Below are 19,864 nucleotides of genomic sequence, written 5' to 3'. Positions count from 1 at the left end.
GGGACTCGATCCAGGGACTCCAGGATCATGACCTGAGCCGAAGGCAGTCGCTTAACCAACTGAGCCACCCAGGCGCCCCAGACTCTTGTCATTTTTTTTTTTTAGACAATCCTGGATCTAAGACTACTTCCAACCCCCCGGGGAAACTGAGGAATGGCATGTTTTTTAAAATGTATTTGGGGAGAATAAATATCTTTTCTCAGGAGAGAGTTTAAGTCTAACAAGAATAAAGTATTCTTTTAAAAATTAGGGTTTTTTTTTTTTTTTTTGCATGCACACTCCAAATCAGTCTGGTTTCTCATAAGCAGGAGAACAAGTTGTGATTAGGCAGTACTGTGGTTACATTTCGGCATGGGTGACTCATGTATCACTTATAAAGTGATGCTTTTCCGGGCGCCTGGGTGGCTCAGTTGGTTAAGCGACTGCCTTCGGCTCAGGTCATGATCCTGGAGTCCCTGGATCGAGTCCCGCATCGGGCTCCCTGCTCGGCAGGGAATCTGCTTCTCCCTCTGACCCTCCTCCCTCTCATGCTCTCTCTATCTCATTCTCTCTGTCTCAAATAAATAAATAAAATCTTTAAAAAAAAAAATAAAGTGATGCTTTTCCAAGCTAAGGAGGCAAGAAAGTTAAGTAAAAGTAAAGTGCCTCTAATAAGTAAGGATCAGGCAGGAGAACCCCCCATCTCAGAAGCCCAAGCAAACAAATACCTATAAAATAGGCAAAAAAAGAAGTTATATTTGGATTTTGTTCCATTGGAGAGAAGAGGGCAGAAGATGGGGATAGTAACTTCCAAGGGTTTCGGATTATTTTATAGCTCTCTTCATCCATTTGTAGTTGATTTTGGATAGTAAAATAATGAGAATTACAAGATGTTTTTATGCTAAGTAGTTTCATTAAACAGCATTTAAGCCGTGTCATGAACACTGGAGCAGAGAAAGCTTTCTTTAATTGGAGGTTGTGCTATATACTCTTCTTCCTTGTTTGTTTAAAACTTAACTGACCATTAATAAAGTGACACATACAATATTTTTTAAGGTTTAACGAAGATTACAACAAAAGTAGCAACCACGTGCCTCACCCCTCCCCACCTGGATTCCTGGACCACAGAGATAACCCATTTGAACCAGTTCAGCTCTTTCTCATAGAAGACACCACTGTATTTCTAAACCATACATCCTTTCCCTCCCTTCCATTTTAATGCCTCTGAAATCTTTGGGTCTTACGAGTGATTGCATGTCATAGTTTAATTGGCATTTTTTTTTTTTAATTCTGAGAGGTACATAAACTAGTGGAGATCCTTTTAAATAGGTGACATTTCAAATTTGATAAAATAACTTTCTTGATTTTAGTTTTCAGATTTAGATATGATTAACTTTATCTCTAATGACTGTGCAAGATGGCTGGTTAAATCTCTTACCAACTCTCCTCCCCCACCCCTCGATAAGGCCACACGCACACAAACACAGACATACACGACCCTCTTCTTCTTTCGTTCCACCCTCATTTTATGATGATTTTTGGCCGAGTCAGGATTTAATCTCTACGTTATTTTTACTACATCAGCCTTATTGTTAGTTGAGCCACAGAGTGGACTCCGATTACATTTCCTTTCTTGCATAACACTCTTTTCCTCCTTCCTATTTCAGTAATTGCCTTTTTTTATTCATTGGCTTAGTTTTCTGTGTAGCTTTTACCAAGCCATCTCTAAACTCTGCCAGGCGGTGGGTTTCCTCTTGGCGTGCGCAAGCGTGTGCAGTGACGACATTTCACCTTCAGCTTTTTCTCAGACACGTCAGTCATCGGCCTCAAGCTGGTTAGGTGTTCTCTGGATCTGCTTTTTAGAGTTATCCTGGGATTTTTCTTGACCGTTAGGGAAATTCTGTATGCATAGGCTCAGCTCCTCGGGTTGGGGGAGTTTCACTGTAGAGTGATTGGTTTTTGCCATTTCATTGGCAGATCTCCATTTTTCTTTGTTCTTTTGGGTTGGTCTCTTTCCTTTGAATGGAATCTTTTGGGTGTCAGCCTGACTGTGAGCATTTGGGGATCTGACTATGGGACGGGGGCTTGAGGATCTTGCTCTTAGGTAAAGAGATTTATTCTTCTTGGTTTCAGTATGGTGCCCGTGGTGCTCTTGTTCTCAGCTGTGCTGAGTCAGCACCCCCGTAGTTCAACATCTTTAGAGAAGAAACCTCCTGTATTTCTTAAGGGTAGGGAGGGGATCTTGGGAGTCTTTGTGCTTCTTTTAAAGACTCTAAGCCAGTCCCCCTATTTTTAGTTACACCTACACCCAGTCTTCCAGAGATAGATGGTGCCACCAGTCCCTCAGCTTTCTGTAGGTCCTTCAGCAGGCAGAGGTCTGCTTCTTGGCTCCTCCTCCCACAGGAGCAAATTTTAGCAGCATCAGTTCTGCTCTTACTGGCCCCATATCCATTGGTTTTACTGTTTCCCAAATTTTGTGGCTGTTATTTCCTTTCCAGGCCTCTGTGCCCTTACAGGTTCACCTTTTTTAAAAAATTGCCTTTACTGACAATTTGGAGGGACGTCAGAAGGGAGCTAAGTGAAAAAAAACTCCTCACATTTGTTCAACTTGCTGTATTTAACCAGAAATCACTTCCACACTAATTCATCACAGGGGAAATAAACTGTTTTTATAGAATCTCCATTAATGATGAGAAACTGGCAGCCTGTGACCAAATCTCCTACAAGAGATTCTTCTTTGGCTGGCACAGGGCTTACAGAATCTCCTTAGTAGCCCAGGTACTCTTCAGCGCACCCCAGACCCCAGCACGCCGTGTTACTAACACCACTCCTGGATTACACACTTCTGTCATTTGCCCAGCTCCCAGGGACATTTGAGCTTGTGACTATTTGTCTACACATATAGAACATAATGCCACTAAAAAAAAAAAATCTGTAGTCGGGGCACCTGGGTGACTCAGTCATTTGAGCATCTGCCTTCGGCTCAGGTCATGATCTCAGGGTCCTGGGATTGAGCCCTGCCTCGGGCTCCCTGCTCAGCGGGGAGCCTGCTTCTCCCTCTGCCTCTGCTCCTCCCCCTGCTGGTGCTTTCTCTGTCAAATAAATAAATAAAATCTTAAAAAAAAAAAATCTGTAGTCTAACCAGAAACAAGAGGTTTGAAATCCCAAGATGCCCATTGACACAGTCCTGTTCTCCGTGCCCTCACGTGGTCCCAACCACTTATCCAACCTGCTGCTTATGGGGAATCGGCCGCCACTTGCAGTTTCTGCTAGGAAAGGCAAGCTAGATGGAGAGCTTCTCTGCATTACTTTTTCACGTGTAATAAAAGACACAGAAAGGTGTAAAGGGGGCTGGTTTTTCTGACCAGACCTGTAGGTCTACTTCCATGGAATGGATTTGTGAAAATAAGAATTATAAGATGTTTGAAACCAGAAGGGACGTGGGTGCAAACTCCTTATTTTGCCATCGAAGACACAAAGCCCTGCGTTCCCACAGAGCTGCAGCCTGCTGAAGAGGTTCTCTCCAAACACCTCGAGGAAGGGCAATGGGGGAGCTTAGGGACTTTTAGTTTTCCCACAAACAGCAACACATCCCATCTGTGTGGAGGGCTCCTCGGCTGTCACTGCCTTCATGGAACAATATCTCCAACAAACAATATCTCCACCATTCTTTCAAGTCCTATCCTCTCTGTGAATCGTGCTCACCTTTGCTGCTGCAAGCCTCGTGACCTCTGCAGGAGTTGAGATACGGGTGACCTGGCTTCCTAATTTCCCCGTGCATCCTCAGCAAGGCTCTTTGTGACATCCCGTTTCTAGATTTCTGTTTACTTGATGGAAATGGTGTTAAACATTAAAATGTAGCCCTCGAGGATTTCTGATGTGAGAGAAAATCAACATTTACTTCTAAAGCAAGAGAACTTAATGGGGATTTTTTTTTCTAATGGTGACTAAAATGTTCCCATGCTATCTAAATATAAGTTTCAGTGTATTCTGTCTTCCTGGATGTCTCAGGAGCATGGGGGAGCTTTGTGGGCTCAGGTGAGCCAGCTCTCAGCAGGTGGCTGGCCAGAGCCTCACCCTACTGTGTCCTTGCAGGGTCGCACCTGTGAACATAAACCCCCCTTTTTTTGTAGGTCACGGTACTTCAAACCACATTTGAACCTTTTTATTTATTTATTTTTCTTTCCCCCTCTGTGAAAGCTGAAAACAGGAAGCAGTACTTTGCTATCATGAAAAATTGAAACTGATTATTTCCAAACACCTCATTCAACTTGCGTAGGAGATGACTTTTAGTTTCCATGGCAACAGAAATAAAAACAAGTAGGGTGACTTCGGCGTCTGCAACACCAATGCCCGAACTCCACAGAAACGCCTTCTACCCAGAGCCTGAAACAAACCCTCCCTCTTTCCCGAAGCACGAATGTAGTAAATGTTATATGAGAAGCGGACATAAGGTTTGTCGTTTTGTTCCTTGTTGGTGCTGATCTCCGCTTCCTGGTGGAGTGGGTTTCGGGGAGGAGGAAGTGACGGGGGGGTTGGGGAGGAGACGTGGTGGTCAGGGAGGGTCCCTTGACTAGAAAGTTCTAACTTGCGCCATTCTCTCAGATAGCCAGGGTCTTAAACCTTAACATATATTCCTCAGGGAACTTCAACGTAAATATAAGACAAATCAACGTTTACTGCTAAAGGGGGTGGGACATCAGCTCTGGTCTCTGTTTCGATGCCTTTCCCGTTTCTAATTTTGGGTGCTGCTGTGACTGTCAAAGGTGTGATGTGAGTTTAAAGTGCAAGTCCTTCGAGCAGCCCCAGCTGTCTGTGAATACCATCCAAGTAATTGATGCCTTCGACATTTTGTGACTCATTTCCATATGATTTCCATATTCCATCTCCTTTCCTCTCACCACTCAGGAATCCCGAGTTAACCTTAGTCACCGCATGCACACTCTCTAGGAATCCTGAATACTGAGAGCCGTCCCCGCTAGGATGCAGCCAGCGCTAATAACTACCAGACCTTTCCTGACTTGCCATACAAATCAACCATTATCTCAGACTGTCTGTTACGAAATAAATAGTAAGATATGCATATAAGCGAATGCAGGCAAAAGGCACTTGGAATACCAACACTGGTGTTATATTAAGAAGAAATGTGGAACTTTTCTAGTGGAACTTTGTAAGAGCAAATTTCTTGTGATAAATAATGTGCTTTTTTTTTTTTTTAAGAGGGAGAGTGGGGAGGGGCAGAGTGAGAGAGAGAATCTTAAGCAGACTCCCCACTGAACGTGGAGCCCGATGCAGGGGCTCGATCTCACAACCCTGGGATCATGACCTGAGCCAAAACCAAGAGTCAGATGCTCAACTGACTGAGCCACCCAGGCGCCCCTAAGTAACATGCTTTTTGAAAGGTAAAAAAGTTCTCAGCTTTCTTACAAAAACTTGTATGTTTAAGGGTACATATTGTCTGTAATTGTACATATATGTGCAACATGTCTGTTACTCTAGCCTAGCTAGGGTTGTTCCTGATGTCAGAGAGCCCGTGAGGCTGGAATCGTTTGAGTGACTTCTGCGATCCTTGTTGTTCTATTAACATGCATCGGTTTAGTGAGTGTCATGGAGAAGGTCTAATGAATGCCCTTTCTTGACTCCAGCGAAGCATAGGAATTGTGCGTTTTACAGGACATAGGATTCCACAGCTCCTCATAGGCATCAGCTAGTCCTGAGATTTTAGGATTTTAGGATGGATGTGTTTCTTTGGAGAAACGATTCCTACCCGAAAACTGGTTCTCTTAAAATTTTAGTCACAAGCTGGCTAAAATTTGAGGTAAATGTAAGGAAGGAGTAAATCCCCTTCATCAGGGGAGAAGACTTGAAGGATAGGTAAAAGCATCTTCCCGATTTGTTTTCTTTGCTATGCTCTGTCTCCTTTCTGTAACACGACTCTTAATAAAGAATGGGAGGGTGCCATAATTAGAATAAATCTTGTAGGATTGTCTTTATGGCTAAACAACATTCTGTCGACAGTCAATCCTATTTTCTCCCAGCTTTCAATAAAATTGGTATTTTTTAACATAAAAAAATACCATTTTCACTTAAAAAGGCACTATTACATGCAACCAATGAATCATTGAACACTACACCAAAAACCAATGATGTGCTATATGTTGGCTAATTGAATTTAAATTAAAAATAAAAAAGAGGTACTATTTCAAGGTACTATTTACAATTAGAAATTTTAACCAAAAATGCCTTCCCAAAGTGGTGTATTTCTGACCATATCGTGACCAGGTACCTGGAGAGTGCACCGTCATCTGTCCCTTCCCAAAGGCACATATTGCCCTGGCTTTTGCCTGTAGGATGTGTATTTGTGTTTAAGTCGAGACACGGACTATATAATACCATGGTAAATGTGGTGATGGATACAAGGATGAATAAGAAAGAGCTCTTGCTTCTAGAACCTTCCAGAGGGCCTTTGTAGAGCCCCATTTTCCCACAATCATTCCAAATATCATTCGAGGCATCTTTGCCCACTATTTTCATATCACATAAATAGCGAATAATCGCACACCGTGGGTACAGTGTACTGAGGAGATCTGACAGGTCTCATGAAGGCACAGGTAAGGCGTGCCAGCTGCTTGAGGGAGCCAGGAAGGCTTGAAGAGAAGGTGGGTCTAACAGGGGAAGAAAGAGCATTCCGGGTGAAGGTAGAGGGAACAGAATGAGTTAATGGCGTGGTGCAGGGGACAGGGCTCCTTTCAGCCTCTTCCATGGAGGACGTTCTCCAGCCCCCAGTACTCATGTCTGGGAAGCACTGGATTTGCCCTCCCCACCCCACCACATCGAGTCAGCCCTCTTCCCTTCATGAGGAGCCCAACTTCCCTAGTTTGTGCTGAAGGGCTTTTTAGGGAAACGGGGGAAAGGAGAAAGAGGGAGAGAGAGGAAAGACTATGAATATGGACATGACTATGTGTGGGGCTGAGGAGGAAAAGGGAGGTAAGGTGGTACCTGGTGAGCGTCGTGGTCTGCTCAGCCGCCGGAACAAAGTCCCACCAACTGGGTGACGTCAACAGGAGACACTGACCGTCCCACAGCTCCGGAGCCTGGGATCGTGAGATCGAGGTGTCGGCAGCTTGGTTTCTTCTGAGCACTCTCTCTTCAGCTGGTAGATAGATGTCTTCTGTCTGTGTCTTCACATAATCTTTACTCTATATGTATAATCTCTTATGAGGACGTCAGTCATATTGGGTCACAGCCCACCCTGCGAACCTCATTTTAACTTCATTACATCTTTAACGGCTCCAACTCCACATAGAGTCACCTTGTGAGGTACTGGGGGTTTGGACTCCAGCATGTTAATTTTGAGGGGACACAGTTCAGCCCCAAAGAGTGAGAAAGTGGCATTTGTCTACCAGGCAAATCAAAAGGCTAATTTTGACTGGACGAATCAGCTTTTGAAGTCTTGTGTCTGTCAGACAGGTGCGTGATGGCGAGTAGAGAGAGGAGAGGCAGAGGGGTGGAACCCAGCTCAGCCAGCCAGTCCCTCTGTCTTTCAGTCTGTTTGTCCCATGGGAAGAGTGGGGCTGGGCATGTGCCTGGTTACCATGGTGACCAGTTTATAAATTACTGGGACCGGCGTCCCTCAACTAGAATCTTTATTAATTTTTTTTAATGCATATGAAAGATATCACCCACTGGTCACGTAACCCTTGGCAGGTTGCTTGACTTTTCCTCAGGCTCAGTTTCTCACTCTGGATAATGGGGATAACTCTGCCCGCCTACTGCTCGGGAAAAATGAGAAAATATTTGTGAAGGTACTTTGAGAAGCTTAATGTGCTACCTACAGTTCTGTCATTATCATCCCCCTAACTGGCTACCGCCGGCCTGCCCCCCACAACTGAAGACGAAGGCGTGACCCAAATGTACACACTCATTCACGTGAGCCAGCCTTGTTGGGTGCCTCTTGCTGGCATGTTTGTATTACTTTTGAGAGTGGATAGCAGTTCAGAAACAAACGAAGCTTGGATGGCAAATTGGTTGTGAAAAACACATGCCAGGCAAACCCTGACCTGCGTAGCCAAGATCAAAGATGATGGTCTATGCAAATCATGCCTAACAGTCTCAATAGACCAGAAGTTTAAATGTCAGCATGCATTTTTTTAAAAAGATGTATTTATTTATTTGAGAGAGAGCACGAGCACACAGGTGGGTGGAGGAGCAGAGGGAGAAAGAGAATCTCAAATGGACTCCCCGCTAAGTGCCGTCCCTGAGGTGGGGCTCCATCCCAAGACCCCAGCTGAAATCAAGAGTCGGCCGCTTACCTGACTGAGCCACCCAGGCGCCCCAACGTCAGCCTGCATTTAACTATATTAACCCATAAGGGGAAGGCGGTAGCTGAGTGTCCTGATAGGATTTTTTGTCTGTTTTCATGTGAATGAGATTTAGAAGGGAGGTCTCTTGAAGTGGCCCGCCGGAACACAGTTTCGTTAGTGCAAACCCTGTGCTTGACCTTTCCGTCGGACAACCTCTAGAGATCCTTCCACTCAATGGTGAGCTAACAGTAATAAACACATATATAGCTCGTTAAGTTTACGGTGGTCTTTTATGTGCACGGCCCTATTTGTTCCCTCCTACAATCCTGTGAGGTCGTTGTGATCACCCTCAAATTCCAAAGGGAATTCGGGCCAGGTGTGGTTACTTCACGGGGAATCAGGCCAAGTGCGGTGATGTCGTTAGTACTTGGGGCCAGGTGCGGTGACGTCGCCGGGGCGCGGGGCGGGGTGCGGTGACGTCGCCGGGCCTCGGGGCGGGTGCGGTGACGTCGCCGGGACGCGGGGCCGTGTGCGGTGATGTCGCTGGCCTGGAGCAGAATCACAGCTGCCCCCCCACCCCCGCACAGTGTGTACTTGACGTTGGCCGTCGATGCCCCCCCGCAGCAATCGGCAGTCTTAGATCTAGTGCAGGAACCCCTCTTGCTCGGGTAGGCACACGGTTTCTCGGGACCACCTGCGAACTGGCTTCTGCCAGGCGGAGGGGTGAGGTCTCGCATGCGAGCTCTGCTTCCTTATCTGCAGGAGGGACCCTGTGATTGGACCTGGCGAAAAGGACTTTTTTTTCCTTCCTGTTTCTCTTCCTTCTCCCTCACCTCCCTCAAGATGAATTGCCCTTCTTAGTCTTACCTTTTCCTTTGGGATCCCTGCTCCTTCCTCCCCAAACCCCCCAGCCCCTCCCTTTGGCTTTGTGTCTACCCCTCTCTACCTAAATTATTAACGTTATCAGGATCTTCCTAGGGTTCTCTGAGGTGGGAGCAGAACGTGGGCTCTGTGCACCCAAGCCTTGCTCCCTGACTTGACGCTGGTGCCTTGCTAGCTGCAACTGTTCCAGCACCCGGCCATAGGGCAGGTCCCGCTAAATGCACAGAGCCTGAGAACTACTTGGGGATTTTGAGGAAATTACATAGTTGTAAAGATTTTGGCAGGGGCACTAGGAATATTTTTCTAGCACTTTCTGTTTTTTAATTCTTTTTTTTAATAGAATCAATTTTTTCTTTTTAAAGATTTTCTTTCTTTATTTGACAGAGAGAGAGAGAGTTAGCGAGAGAGGGAACACAAGCAGGGGGAGTGGGAGAGGGAGAAGCAGGCTTCCCGCTGAGCAGGGAGCCTGATGCGGGGCTGGATCCCAGGACCCCGATCCCAGGACCCCGGGATCATGACCTCAACCAAAGGCAGACGCTTAACGGACTGAGCCCCCCAGGTGCCCCTCTGTATTTTAATTCTAAGTAAGCTGCTCGTCTCAGCTCTATTTGTTAGTTCATTCACTCAGCTCTCTCAGTCATTGGGCACCACCAGTGACTTCCTACCAGGAGGCGACTGGCTGAAGTATAATTGCAGAATAAAGCAGGGCGATAACCAGAGGTTGGTTCCTCAGTTAGGCGGCACATTCCGTGGGCGTCTTAGCAGATACAGAGAGGTGGCCACATAGCTCTACCTGGTGGTCAGGGGCTGGGGCATACAGTTTCCTTAAAAGTTGAAGCAGAGGGGCGCCTGGGTGGCTCGGTTGGTCAGGCGTCTGACTCTTGATTCCGGCTCAGGTCATGATCACAGGGTCCTGGGATCGAGCTCTGCGATGGGCTCTGTGCTGGGCGTGGAGCCTGCTTAAGATTCTCCCTTCCCTCTCCCTTTGGCCCTCCCCTCCTGCTCCTGCTCGCACTCCCTTTTTCTTTTTCTCTCTCAAAAAAAAAAAAAAAAAGAAAGAAAGAAAGAAAGAGAATAAATTGAAGATTCTCCTAACATACAACTAACCGTTAACCGTTCTTAGATATACAGATCTGTGGCCCTTAGAACATTCACAGGTTATTCCACTGTTACCCCTGTCTAGTTTCAGGACATTTTCCATCTCCCCAAAAGGAAACCCCATGCCTATTTTTTTTAAGATTTATTTATTTATTTGAGAGAGAGAGAGCGAGAGAGCAAGCACATGAGCAGGGACAGAGGCAGAGGGAGAGGGAGAAGCATGCTCCCGGCTGAGCAGGGAGCCTGACACAGGGCTCAATCCCAGGACCCCGAGATCATGATCTGATCTGAAACCCAGGAGTCAGACACTCAACCAACTGAGCCACCCAGGCACCCCGAAACCTCCTGCCTATTAAGCAGCCTTTCCCCATTCTCCCTTCTCCTCAAGCCTGGCAACCACGAATCTGCTTTCTGTCTTTATAGTTTGACCTATTCTGAATGTTTTGTGGAAATGAAATCATACAATAAGTGACTTTCTGTGTCTGGCTTTGTGTGGAGCTAACTCACAGCCTGCCCCCCATGGAAGAGCTCTTCTGGCTGTGAGGGGAGATCCCAAGGCCCTCTAAGAATGGCATTCATCTGAGTGGACTCTGCTCTGTGGGCGTCCCGCTGCCTGGGCCGAACGTCAGGTCAGTGTGTGTGAGGGGCACCACCAGCCTCCTCCCGGAGAGTTTCTCTGCCGCAAGAGAAGAAGGGCAAGGATTGAGGGAGTGTGCAGCTTGCTGAATCTCCCTCCTGTCTTCCTCCCACCATGGACCCCCACTGTCTTGTGGAAGGGGCGTTCTTTTGCTTCTCTGCAGGTCCTCGCCATGGCATAGATTTTATCTGTGTGTGTGTGTGTGTGTGTGTGTGTGTGTGTGTGTGTGAAACCCAGTGTTCCTTCCTGGGATGATTTGATTGATGTATGCACTGGAAACATCTTTAATAATTTAATGCCTGCTTCAAAGGAGATTACACCAAAAGCACATTGCTTTTCATTTATTCATTACAGATCCGTCATAGCAGATTTTTTTTTTTTTTTTTTTTTGGCCTGAGTTGTAGTGTCGTAGTAATAATAAATTGTGTTCTACACTGTGGATGTTTTAAAGCATTATAAACCTTTAAACTCCTGTTACTGTCTTATTTAAATTGATCCAGGGCGCCTGGGTGGCTCAGTTGGTTAAGTGACTGCCTTCGGCTCAGGTCATGATCCTGGAGTCCCTGGATCGAGTCCCGCATCGGGCTCCCTGCTCGGCAGGGAGTCTGCTTCTCCCTCTGACCCTCCTCCCTCTCATGCTCTCTGTCTCTCATTCTCTCTCTCTCAAATAAATAAAATCTTTTAAATAAATAAATAAATAAATAAATTGATCCAGTTGGTAGCATAGCACCTTAATCTTGCATTTCGTAAAGCTGAGCTAACCCGACGCGGCTTCCTGTGATGACGGTGAGGTAACCATGGTGGGAAAGCACAATAGACCGAATGGGATGCAAGAGTAATACTGCGTGTTCACGGCGGCGCCCACAGTGGTGGGGAGAACAGAACCTGCGTTCAGGGCTGGGCGACTCCCTCCTTGGAGAGAGGTTAGGGTCTCTCCCAGCTGCCTGCCTGAAAAGAAGAAAAAAAATGTATATGTGTTTGGGAATTGGGAGTGAAGAAAAAGGGTACGATGAGAAACACAAAACTAAAAACTAAAAGCCAACTCATACCCGTTTTGCCACATTTCGGTATACGTCCAGATTTCAGGAAGGGAAAACAGACTTCTGTTGACGCAGAAGTAGTCACCTTACCAGACGTCAGTACGTTCTTGTAATACGTTCTCAGAGAGACAAGAAACAGGTCTACATTCCTAAATGATCACAGCAAATTTGGGGTTTTCTCTGTTATTATCATTCAGTGTTTTTTATTATAAAATTCTGTATAACTTCTCTTTAAAACCAAAACCGAATGTTGCTCCGAATAGGGCGAGTTAGGTGCACTAACAGTTTCTAGCAGGGTGATACACAATTATCCAATTCTCAGAAATAGTCTAAAAAGAACTCCGCTTCTGGTGGCCATCAGTGCTGTAGTGTTTCCGGAGTTCTGTTATGTAATGCTTCGGGGACTCTGCCTAGCCATCTTTATAACGTTCCCTCGCTGGGTCACACCAGAAGTCTTTAGTAGAAATCCAGAAATGTTTTGTTCTCAGGTCGGTAATTCTTTCAGTGTTAAAAGCAATGCTGCATATTGCGGGGTCACACCTCCTGGCTGTTGGAAGGACACTCGAGCGTGAAGTAGAAGCTTCTCATGGTATTTCTTTAAGGAAGGACACCGGGGCTTGGGGGCAAACTCTCGCCCGGGGTTCAAATCCTCGCCTTGCGTGGTCGCCGCCGCGTGATGCTGAAGGCGTTGCGTGGTTTCTCCTTTTCCTGATGTGTGTGCGGGACATAAGAGATGTACTTTGCAGGGTTGTTGGGAGGGTTTCACGAAACGATGAGCACGTAAGCGCAGAGCATGACACTCAGCACCGACGGGAGCCGGGGGATCCGTGGATGGACCCCACCTGCACACAGCATTCCCGCAGGCTTGCATCGGTTGCCATGACCGAGACCGGGTGGCAGGCTGCCGCACCCGCCACGAAAGGTCGCCTTCCTGACCCACATGCTGGGCACTTTTCTCCTCGGGCCATATTACAGTGTGCCCTGTGACTGCCCAGCTCTGAGTTCCTTGATTCCTGTCCTATTTGTCCCTGAATGTCTAGCATCCAGAGTCCTGCTCAGCACAGATGGGTACTCCAGGCCCATTCATGAATCACAGTGACCGAGCCTTCCACATGTCTTTTAGGGTCACACAGTGAGTCTCCCCCCACGTCCTTCAGAGTCCCTAAGAAAGGAGCTTGCGATCTCTGGGCTTGAGACCCCCCAGCCTTTTCTTGGCCTCTCATGACATGTGAGTAGGAAGCTGCCCACAGTGATTCTGAGTTGGCTCCTTGTTCTAGCTCTTTCCCATCTGCGGTCCCCTCTCTGCCCTAGGGTCCAATTGAGGAAGCCCCCTCAAAGCCCTTGCTGCTCAGGGGTGCATCCACACCACCTTTGGCCCCAGATATTTCCTCTGCCCTGTTTTCATGATGACAGCGCCTGTCTTCTTGCTCAGCAGACTCTTCCTTGGCTTATGAGTGTTCTCTGTAGAGAGAGTGGGACAGGGGTGTGGGCATGTGAGCATACTGTTTTGCCTCTTGGAAGTTGGAGGTTTTTCTCACCTTCATTCATTTCAGTCTTATACATCCTTCCCAAGCATTGTGGGCTCCAATTCATAAATCTTTGTCTTTTCTCTTGGCACCATCTGGCAGATCCACCCCCATACGTGCCCACTTCTGTCCAGCATTTGGCCTTCCCAAGGGCCTCACCCTGGGCAGCAAGCTTAGGGATCGCAGGGGCCCCACACTGTTTGACATTAAGCATCTGAATGGAAATGTGGAAGACCCAGCCTCGCTTGTACAATGATTTAAGCTGCATGATGGCAAACGCCATGGTTATTGGAATATCTTAAGAACAACTAATTTTTTTTCTTTCATTTTTTTAAAAGTGTATCTTTGATACCATGCGGTCAAAACTGAGACTCTATTTTGGGCAGAATTTAAGACTTCACGGTTCAACTCTTTTCCTCTTTAAAATAATGTTGTGTGGAGTTTTGCCCTGAACTTTTGGTTCCACTCTGTTTCGTTTTTTTTTTTTTTTTTTTTTTCTTTCCTTCCAAAAATGGAGAGTATTACATTAACTCTTACAAGAAGACCATTAAGACCTCATAACAAGCATCTGAGCAGTTTGAGGAGAATGGACTTCCAGAGCTGGAAGTGGGGGCGGTCAGGGTGAATTGCATCTCAGACCTTCATTTTACAGGTGCTGGAGGACCATGTGACCTGTCCAGTGTCAACCAGAAAGAGGCAGGTCTAGGGTCCTAACTTAGAATAAATCCTGTGTTCTTTCTATACTATACTTTAAAAGAAAAGCTGTTATTTTATTGCAGGCAGTGAAGAATCTAAGGGCTCCAGGACAGAGCGTGTCCTACAAATGGGAAGCGACTCTAGTGTTTTCTTAGGATGTGATGTACCAGATACAGTGGTTGACACTGCATGTAACTTCTCTCATTCATTCCCCCCGGATGTTTTATTATATTCTCATGTTACAAGTGGGGACTCTTCTCATGTTACAAGCAGTGAGGTGACAGCCAGTAAGTGCCTGGCCAGGGCTTGAACCCGGGCTATTCTCCAAAGTCTTGGCTCTGGAAGTCGGCCTCCTGCTGTCTTTTAAATCAGATTTACATGTATCCAAATAACTTGGAAAACGACTAATTTGAGCTCATAAATTCTGAGCACTTCTCATTTTTATAGAAGGGACGTAGGGTTTCTTGGCCTTGGACCTGCACGACCGTGTTTGTGTTCTGAGATACACTGTGAGCCCCCAGGCATTGCGTGGGCAGAGGTCCACATTTGGTGCTAGAAGGTCTGGCTTCACGGCCTGGTACCACCACCTTTGCCCTCTTTCTCTATCTAGAGATCTAAATACACACCAGGCAGTCACGATGAGGAGGATGACTTCTCCACAGAGACTTTTTTTTAACCTCCTCCTCTGGGCCGGACGCTCTGCTCTATATTGCCCAAAGGCCCTGCAGTCTGGCCTCGTCTCTGCCTCGGGGCTTATGAGCACCGGTCCTGGAGTCACACGCCTCGGTCCAGGCCTGGCTGTCCACTTCCATGCAGCGGGATCTTGGGCTAGATATTTGGTCTCTTTGTACCTTAGTTTTCTCACCTGTAAAAGGGGAATAATACCAACCTCACGGGATTGTTGTGAGGAGCAAATGAGGAAAAATCCCTGTGAAGAGTGCGTTCAGTAGGTACTCAGGAAAGGTTAGCACATTATCTGCTGCAGAGCACTACACACGTGTGAGGAAGTTTTACGTGATTGTAGTATAATCATCATCACGTCGTTATAACGTGCAGTGGAAAATCTCTGTTGCCCTGCTTACTTTTATCCATTATTCATTCTGACCCACCAGAGACCAGCGGAAATAGTAGATGAGGAAGAAGACGGAGAAAAAGCAAACAAGAATGCAGAGCAGAAAGAAGATTTTTCGGGAATGAATGGTGAAGTTGAAGACGGAGGAGAGAAGGAGGCTACAGATGCCTCCGAGCAAGTTGAGGGGGTCCCAGATCACAGCGAGGAGCAGGCGGTTCCCGCCCGCGTTAACGGAGGCACCGATGAAGAAAATGGCGAGGAGCTGGATCAGGTTAATACTGAGCCTCAGGAGGAAGTGGATGAGGAAGTAAAGTCGCAAGGAGCTGGCAGTGGACAAGATGAGGTATTTCTACTGCTTTTGCTCACTTGTGTTCATGTGTGAATGCGTGTGTGGTGCACATGCCCATGCACTTAGGGAATTATTCAAGCACTTAAGAGTTGCGTTGAAACCACTTACTGTTGAGCAGGGAAGGACTCAATACCATTTACTTGACTATATTATTTCAGGCACTTAAAAGTATGGTCATCCACCTGTCAGAGAATCCACGCATTGTCCTGTCATCCATCCATCCACACACTCATCCATCCGTCCACCCATCCACCCACTAATCACCCAGCCATCCATCCATCTGTCCATTCATCCATCCATCTACCCACCCACCCACCCATCCATCCATCCATCCATCCATCCATCCATCCATCCATCCATCCATCCCTTATCTCATTCTACAGAGTTTGCAGAGGCTCCTGAGAATGTATATAACAAATATACACAAATAAAAATAATTTAATATCAGGGAAGGTACAGACAAGAAATGAACATTAAGGCCATGAGATCTAGACATGAAAGAAAGAACATCCCCTTTGTCATGGGTGACTTCTTTGTACTCTGGAGATGTTAAAGTTTCACTTGTTTAGTCCACATTAAATGATTTAACTGAATTAAGCATTCGATGCACCAGGCATTTAATAAGATATGGTTTTATTTGTTATACAGAGAGGGTAAGGAATTACATGGTAAAGCCTCCTTCTAGCCTGTTTTCCCACCAGGGGCCCTGCAGCAGGATAGTCTCACATGCAGGCATTCTTCCAGAGGATGGATGGTTAAACTAGAGACTGATGAATAGGCTCAAGTTCAACGTCATAGTGTAAGAGGTAGCCACAGCCTTCTTCCCGTCCTTGAGAATGAAGCCTTCCTGTCTACCCCTCTGGTCGGGGTCCACCTCCCTCAGGCTGTAACCTCAAGTGGGCCTTGCTGTCTTCATTCCTGACACCCAGTGTCATGAGTGTGGTTTTCTTGATGATTTATTATTGACTCATCTGTTCTATTTTGTTTAGGGGGGATCAAATTTAGTAATGGTAAAATAGCAAAACCTTCTTGTGGCCAGGTTTTAATAACCAGCACAGAGTTGTCTGTAATCTGTTGTCTGGTTTATATGAAAACATTCTCAACATCTAAGTGAAAACACTCAGTGTGTCTCCTGTTTCATCTTTCCTCAAGGTGAGGGAATCACAGTTGTAGTCAGCCAGAAATTCCCCATATGCCATTCTACCTAGTTACTGAAAGTGAGCGAAAATTCGTATCCTGAAGTTGTTTGTAGCTAAAATTAGAAAAGGAAATCAGTCCACTACATGATTCCCTTTCCCTCAATAAGGAAACAAAATGAACTTCTCAAGGAACACACACACACACACACACACACACACACACACTTTCTCAAGGGAGGCACTATGGTTTATCTGGGGGTATCATCTGGAAAGCACAGTAATGTAGAGGACAGTGTCCTCGTTGTCATGATATGGTAACTACAAGAGTCGGCTTCATGAAACCCTTCGCTATCGTTGCCTTTGATGAACGTCTACAGCATGAAATCAAAGTGCAGATCCTATGTGGGACCCCGGTCATAAGATCCAAGTATGTACTCTCCCAGTGCTCTAGGTTTTAATTCAGTTTTGTAACCTGAAACAGTTGTACAGAAATGAAGGGATTGCCTATCTTTCCATTCTGTAAATTTAACTTTTAAAACTAGGCCCCTTATAAGAATCGGGTCTCAGTCAAGATCAAGGTCATATAATGTGAAGTACAGGTCTTCTGGGGATGTACTGATGGTGAATCTAAACTTGTGGGGTTGCAAATGAACAAGTACCTGCTATGTGATGAGTTAGGGATGTTAATCCTGCAAATGCCGAAGCAGAGCAGTCACCCACAGAGAGACTGAATCTTACTTGACTCATCTCTCTTCTAATGGCAAGGCATCTTGTTTTCATTCTCCCTCCGTTGCTCATTCAGGGACATTTGAAGCGTATCAAATATGCGAAAAACAAGATCCATAGGAATCCTAAATTATACATTAAAAATTAACTTTTTCAAAAGGATCGTTTACTTCTAGAACGACTAAGGGTTCAGTTTGTCGTGAAACATTTTGTGCCCTGCAGCCATTCTTAGGCACAGGGTACTGGGATGACAGGAAGACAGCAGGGAGCACGGGAGAAACACGCCACAAGCGACGGACATCGATTGAGCTCGTGCTCCATTTGAGACACTTCCAGAGACGACAATGTGAAATAAGAGTCCCAGTATTTTTTTGTTTTCATTTTTAGAGCATTAATTATGGCTGTAGGGGCAGGGGCCTTGGAACTAGTCCTCCTGTCCCCACTGGGGTGGCCCTTAGGAGGGCCATGGAGCCTCCAGCCTTCCATGGAGCAGAGTTTGAAAACCAGCGAATTCTAATCCCATCCCCTTGGATTTCAGTCTAGTGGGAGAAGGCCATGTTGTAAATGAGACAAGATCCTTAATACCATAAAAGAAGTCCAAGCACAGGGATGCACATGCCATTGGAGAAATCCTGCCTCTGTACTTGGTTTCCTTCCTGCCCTTATCTGTCTGATACTTGAGGGTACCTGGTACCATATTCACAAGGAATTTGTGAGCTCTAACTAACGGAAAAACAACTGGTATGGGGCTGGGTTAATGTGACATGAGGTAGAATTGCTGTACTTTTCTCTTTTCTCTGAAAATGCTGAAATGAAAAGTATAAATATGCTGTTGAAAAGAAAAACTTAAAGTGAAATCAAGAAAAAAAAATTGAGGGATGCGTGGGTGGCTCAGTCGGTTAAGCATCTGCCTTCGGCTCAGGTCATGATCCCAGGGTCCTGGGATTGAGTCCCACATGGGAGCTTGCTTCTCCCTCTGCTTCTTCCCCTGCTTGTGCTCTCTCTCCTTTTCTCTCTCTCTGACAAATAAATAACGTCTTTAAAAAGAAAAAAGAAAAAGAAAAAAAAAATTGAGAAAAATAAAGCCTGCAGCACAAGCAATGAGTCTGTGCTCTTATGGTCCCAGGTAGGGCTTTTGTGCAAGTAAGGTATTGAGGATGGCATGTCCACTGGGTCATGATCAACTAGAACACAAAAGGGACGGGCCCAGGGAACTATTTTTAGTTGAATATTTATATGATTACCTGAAATACGGAGTCATTTTTTTTCCTTGTGAATTTTATGACCTTTGGGACTAAAGAGCTAAGTATCTTTGTTTTGGTATCTTTTCTTCCAGGCTGACTTAGACCCTCAAAGACCACCAAGACCAGAAGTAAAAATCACGAGTCCACAAGAAAATGAGAACAACGAACAAAACAAGGACTATGCTGTGGTAGCATAGATAATCTTTAAAAAAGAGAGTATATTGATTATCAGGAAAATGAAGGGTTATAATACTTGAATAATAAGGATGTAGTTACTGCTGAACATAATGTGACAATATTGAATACTACCTATGGGATTCTAAGACTAGAGGCTTAATGGAAAGATTAGATAATTTTGAGTAGCTACTAAAGGAGAGTGGCTTCTTTTCATGGGATGTATTTGTAAAAGTCATTTAGAAAAATTAAGTAAGAGGGACGGAGGGACAGTTGCACAGGATGACAATTGGCCACTTGTCTTGGTAAGCGATGAAAAAGGATAGGATCACATCTTGTCCATAAATTTAGAAGTGAGGTTATTTAATGGGAGCTTATTCTAAAGCACTTATCTAGGAAGGCATAGAATTTTAAAGAGATAATAATAGGAAAGCATGTACTTTTTTTTAAAAGCAATAAACTCTTGAATAAACAAATTATAATTTAGTTTCAGAGACGGCAGTAGATTGAAATGTTTCCTTGACTTGTTGATATTCTTTCCTTTCTTCCTCCTTATCCCAAATCCATCTCACGCAAATTAAAAAGAGCACATTTTGGAAGGAGGAAGTCTCCATTCAGTGTGTTAGTGATTCATCTGGGCACCCCCCTGTCCCTCAAGTGCTTCAGGTTTTCATCCTCATGGCTTCAATGATACGCTCAGGAAGGAATTTTACCATGGAACACCCAATTATAGTCACAGCCTGGCTGGAGAATTTGCAAGTTCTGATATCCTCTGGACTTTGATGGATCTAGTCTACCTTCACCAATAATGCCTATCTCTTCTCCATCACGTTACTCTGTTAGAAAACTCAATATTGGCTAGTCTAAAGATCGAATTCTCTCCAGATTTTTATAAAAGAACAACAACAACAAAAACCCAAGACTGCATTTGACTTGTTTTTTGCCTTATTTCTATTAGGATTAGCCTTGTCATATTTTTGCCCCTAGGGATATCAGCAA

The 19,864-nt window shown here is 45.4% G+C and overlaps 1 protein-coding gene across 1 annotated transcript in view; it reads left to right on the top strand.

The window, feature by feature from the left end:
* Positions 1–18,922, top strand: part of DCDC2 (doublecortin domain containing 2) — a 150,579-nt gene extending 131,657 nt beyond the window's left edge. The window contains exons 9-10 of the mRNA XM_021697057.1: positions 15,274–15,576; positions 18,784–18,922. Of these exons, the coding sequence (XP_021552732.1) occupies positions 15,274–15,576; positions 18,784–18,888 (408 nt within the window). The 3' untranslated portion in view covers positions 18,889–18,922. The remainder of the gene's footprint in view (positions 1–15,273; positions 15,577–18,783) is intronic.
* Positions 18,923–19,864: the final 942 nt, after the last annotated feature.

Source organism: Neomonachus schauinslandi, chromosome 8 (genome assembly GCF_002201575.2).
Source record: "Neomonachus schauinslandi chromosome 8, ASM220157v2, whole genome shotgun sequence".
Taxonomy (NCBI): domain Eukaryota; kingdom Metazoa; phylum Chordata; class Mammalia; order Carnivora; family Phocidae; genus Neomonachus; species Neomonachus schauinslandi.
This window is presented reverse-complemented; position numbering and strand designations above follow the sequence as displayed.